The sequence below is a fragment of the Lycium ferocissimum genome, chromosome 7 (genome assembly GCF_029784015.1).
Source record: "Lycium ferocissimum isolate CSIRO_LF1 chromosome 7, AGI_CSIRO_Lferr_CH_V1, whole genome shotgun sequence".
Taxonomy (NCBI): domain Eukaryota; kingdom Viridiplantae; phylum Streptophyta; class Magnoliopsida; order Solanales; family Solanaceae; genus Lycium; species Lycium ferocissimum.
The window spans coordinates 33,522,065-33,525,951 of NC_081348.1; the positions used below are offsets into that span (position 1 = coordinate 33,522,065).

The 3,887-nt window shown below is 35.7% G+C and overlaps 1 protein-coding gene across 1 annotated transcript; it reads left to right on the forward strand.

Moving 5' to 3' along the window:
• Positions 1 to 260: 260 nt before the first annotated feature.
• LOC132064515 (COX assembly mitochondrial protein 1) lies at positions 261 to 2,108 on the forward strand. The gene is made up of 4 exons (XM_059457515.1): positions 261 to 484; positions 1,012 to 1,078; positions 1,412 to 1,516; positions 1,624 to 2,108. The coding sequence occupies exons 2-4, from the start codon at positions 1,034 to 1,036 to the stop codon at positions 1,717 to 1,719; spliced, it is 246 nt and encodes an 81-aa protein (XP_059313498.1). The 5' UTR covers positions 261 to 484; positions 1,012 to 1,033; the 3' UTR covers positions 1,720 to 2,108.
• The last annotated feature ends 1,779 nt before the right edge of the window (positions 2,109 to 3,887 follow it).

Genomic DNA, 3,887 nt, shown 5'->3' on the forward strand with positions numbered 1-3,887 from the left:
TTTTGGGAGAGGGAGTTACACTTTCACTGTGATCTTTTAGATATTTGAGAAGGTTTGATCAACTGGGCTAGTTAATTTGCCTGATGTCGCTTTAATAATTGGTTACATTGTTGATCAATGCAAAGTAAGGTTTGGTTGGGTGCAGAAATTTTGGTTCAATAGTTTAGTTAAAATGAGCTGCTAAAATGAAGATAAGTAGAGAAAAAGACAGAATATGAAGTGCATTTACAGACTATGCCTGAGAACACCGCAGATTTGTTGAGCTGCTGGATTAGAAGAGGAGGAAGGAAGTGCCAAAAGAAATGGTGGGGTAATAGCCCGACACTACATTTGGTGGGCAGTGTGGAAGGAAAGGAATAGTAGAAGCTTTGAAGATAGGTCCAATTCCATTCACAGTTAAATGGAATTGTATTGTATCTTTTTACTTTTGGTGTAAAAAGAAAGATATAGGGGAAATAGATCTTGTAGATTTCTTAGGCTCTCTGTAAGTTTTCTCTTCCCTTTTTTTTTTTATTTTCCCTGATGGTTGCCAGCATTTCCTTTATGCTGAGGAATACAACATTACCATTTTCCCAAAAAAAGGTAAAGAGTAGTTGCAAATAAGAAAGAAAATGTGAAATGTTTTTGCAGAATTGTTATGCATCGTTATAGAGGTTTCTGTTACTTGATCTCAAATGCTATTTGGTCATAAGAAATCTTAAGATACTTCGAGGGAAAAAGGAGATGTACTAGATTATTAGACTTTACACAAGATATTTTTCTTTTGTTGTTGTACATTTAACTATCCTCCACCATTTCACTATGATCCGTTATTTCTCAAGAAGTTTCCAGTACTTGACTTTTATTTGTAGCAACGGCTAGCTTTGTTACTTTTTTTTTTTTTTCCTTAAATGCAGACTTGTTTCACTGATGATTTATTTTTTTGTCCTATTGTTTCTTGTTCTTTATATATTTTTCTTAATTCATGGAGAAGGGGAAATATTTATTTGGAAAATTTTCTTACTTCTATAGGTTTTGAACTCAAGGGAAGAAGATGCATCCACCTTTGACTCTGCATAGGCACCCTTTATGTGCTGATGTAAGTTCCTTGCATTGTTAAAATTAGAATCAGAGTTCATCTTGTGCTTCTGAAGCACTGATTGCTCATTTTACTATGTTAATCTATGGTCAGATACTTGCACTGGTGTTTGTTCCTCTCTCTCTCTCTCTCTCTCTCTCTCTCTCTTGTGTTTGAAATTGATTTTAATGGCTGTTCCTTTGCATGTGTTTATTCGCATTGACATGTAGTCTCAACGTTGTGGTGTATATCATAATTGTTGATTATTTCGTTCTTTTTATTGGCAAACATCAAGAAATAATTGTCAAAACATCTCAAATACACTATAAAGAGGGCTATGCCTCTGTGTTGCAGATAATTGAAGAGTTTCAGAAGTGTCATACAGACCACCCACTAGGGAAATTCCTGGGGCAATGCACAGATCTGAAAATAAAGCTTGACAGGTGCTTCAGGCAGGAAGTAAGGTTTCTTGCTTTACCTAATATGAAATTGTATGTTTTTGAAAATATCATCTTCAATGTAATTCATGTATGAGCCACTAAAAGAAATGAGATGTCCTTCTGCAGAAAGCTATAAAGAGGAAAGCAAATTTTGAACAGAGCAAGAAGTTGAAGGAGAGGCTCCAGGCTTACAGGAAGGAAACTGCTGACCTGCAATCATGATGGTAATAAGAGTTTTTTTTTCAAGACACTGTTTTGCACTATTCCAACACATGAAGGAAAGTTTAACGGTTGGGGTTTATCGGAGAAAGATTGGTGAATAGAATTGTCATTTGTCTATTCTGATGTTTTCATCGATCTCCATTATTTATGTTAGTTGAAGTGAAATAAGATAGACACAAGAATTGATAAATTATAGAAGCAACTGATCAGACCATTCTATCTGGGTGCCTGGAAAATGTCAAAATCAAAGTAGTGAATTGATTGCGTGAACTGAATGAAGGTTCGTCTTTGGTGGGAAGTAGCAGGTACCTGTGGAATTAGTCGAGGTGTGCGCAAGCTGATCCGGCACTCGGTTATAAAAAAATAATAGAAGTGCAGTAGTTTGGTTCTTTTGAGTTTTATCTTACCTTTTTGTTATCTGCTTTTGAGGTTTGGTAAGACGGTAATATGGGAAAGAAAACGATGAAAAAGTCTTACATGAGAATAAATATAGATCTTGTTTGGATATTTTAAGATGAAGTCAATGCGAAGGGGAAAAGAATGCAGAAAATCAATAATTCCTTTTTTCCTGAATGATGGAGAACCAGTACCCTAAATGAATTGTTCTACTACAAGTTGTAAGCTAAGTTTCTTTCGGAACTTGGATCCTGTAGTGCATACGCAACTCTAGATTTGTGTTGATGGCCAGTTGGATGAACAATTGCCCAAAGTTTGCTCCACAAAAATGTACTATAAACTTTCATAGTATGCAACTCTAGATTTATGTTGATGGCCAGTTGGATGAACAATTGCCCAAAGTTTGCTCCACCAAAATGTACTATAAACTTTCATAGTTTCTGCTGGATGACCAATGTGGTCTTTAAATGGACTCTTGCTGTTATTTAAATGTAAGTAGCACTATTTCTATACCTATCAAAAATAAAAATGTGAGTAGTACTTTACCTGTTGTGACACACAAAGGGAGAAAAACAGATACTTTAAAATAGAAAGGGGGAGGCAAAGTGATTGTGCTGTTAAAGAGAAATGATTGTATTCCTAGAGTAATATGAAAAGAAAAGTTTAGACTTCCAGATTTGTTAGAAGTTCACAACTACTAGGAGGGGGGATTAGCACCAGTTCTGAAATGCGAATTGCCCTTCTTTTGGGGTGGTCTTTAAATTTTGCCCCTCATATTTGTAGTCTTTAAGTTTTGCCCTTAGCTTGGATACCTGAGGTTTTGGGTTCGAACCCCCGCTCAGGCATAAAATAAAGAAATAATTTCGTGAGCGGGGGGTGGAGGGAGTGTACGCCCTCCGCATAACTTCCTTAAGGAAAAACTAAAGTAATGCCGGAGGGGCATAACTTTTCCTCAAGACATAGTTTAGTTATGCCTTATGGAGCAAAACTTTTCCTTAAGAACTATGCGCTTATAGGGCGGACTTTTAATTAAGGCATAACCAAAAGTATGCCTTAACTAAAAGTGTGCCTTGAAAAGTTAAAAAAAAAAAAATGTCTCAAGGCAAAGTCACCTCCCAAGATAACTTCCTTAAGGAAAAACTAAAGTTATGCGGAGGGGCATAATTTAGTTTTGCCTTATGGGGCAAAACTTTTTCTAAGGAATTATGCCTTATGGGGCGGATTTTTTAATTAAGCGCATAACCAAAAGTATGCCTTAACTAAAAGTGTGCCTTGAAAAGTTAAAAAAAAAAAAAAAAAATGTCTCAAGGCAAAGTCGCACCCTCCGCATAACTTCCTTAAAAAACTAAAGTTATCTTGGGAGGGCATAACTTTCCTCAAGGTATAATTTAGTTTTGCCTTATGGGGCAAAATTTTTCCTTAAGGAACTATGCTATGGGGCATACTTTTAATTAAGGCATAACCAAAAGTATGCCTTAACTAAAAGTGTGCCTTTAAAAGTTAAAAAAAAAAAAAATGTCTCGGCAAATAACTTCCTTAAGGAAAAACTAAAGTTATGCGGAGGGGCATAACTTCCTTAAGGAAAAACTAAAGTTATGCGGAGGGCATAACTTTTCCTCGAGGCATAATTTAGTTTTGCCTTATGGGGCAAAATTTTTCCAAGGAACTATGCGCTTATGGGGTATACTTTTAATTAAAAGCATAACCAAAAGTATGCCTTAACTAAAAGTGTGCCTTGAAAAGTTAAAAAAAAAATGTCTCAAGGCAAAGTA

Coding starts and splice junctions, on each gene's coding strand:
- LOC132064515 (XM_059457515.1), top strand. CDS start 1,034: ATGCATCCACCTTTGACTCTGCATAGGCACCCTTTATGTGCTGAT. Junction 1,079..1,411: donor GGCACCCTTTATGTGCTGAT/GTAAGTTCCTTG, acceptor TCTGTGTTGCAG/ATAATTGAAGAGTTTCAGAA. Junction 1,517..1,623: donor ACAGGTGCTTCAGGCAGGAA/GTAAGGTTTCTT, acceptor GTCCTTCTGCAG/AAAGCTATAAAGAGGAAAGC.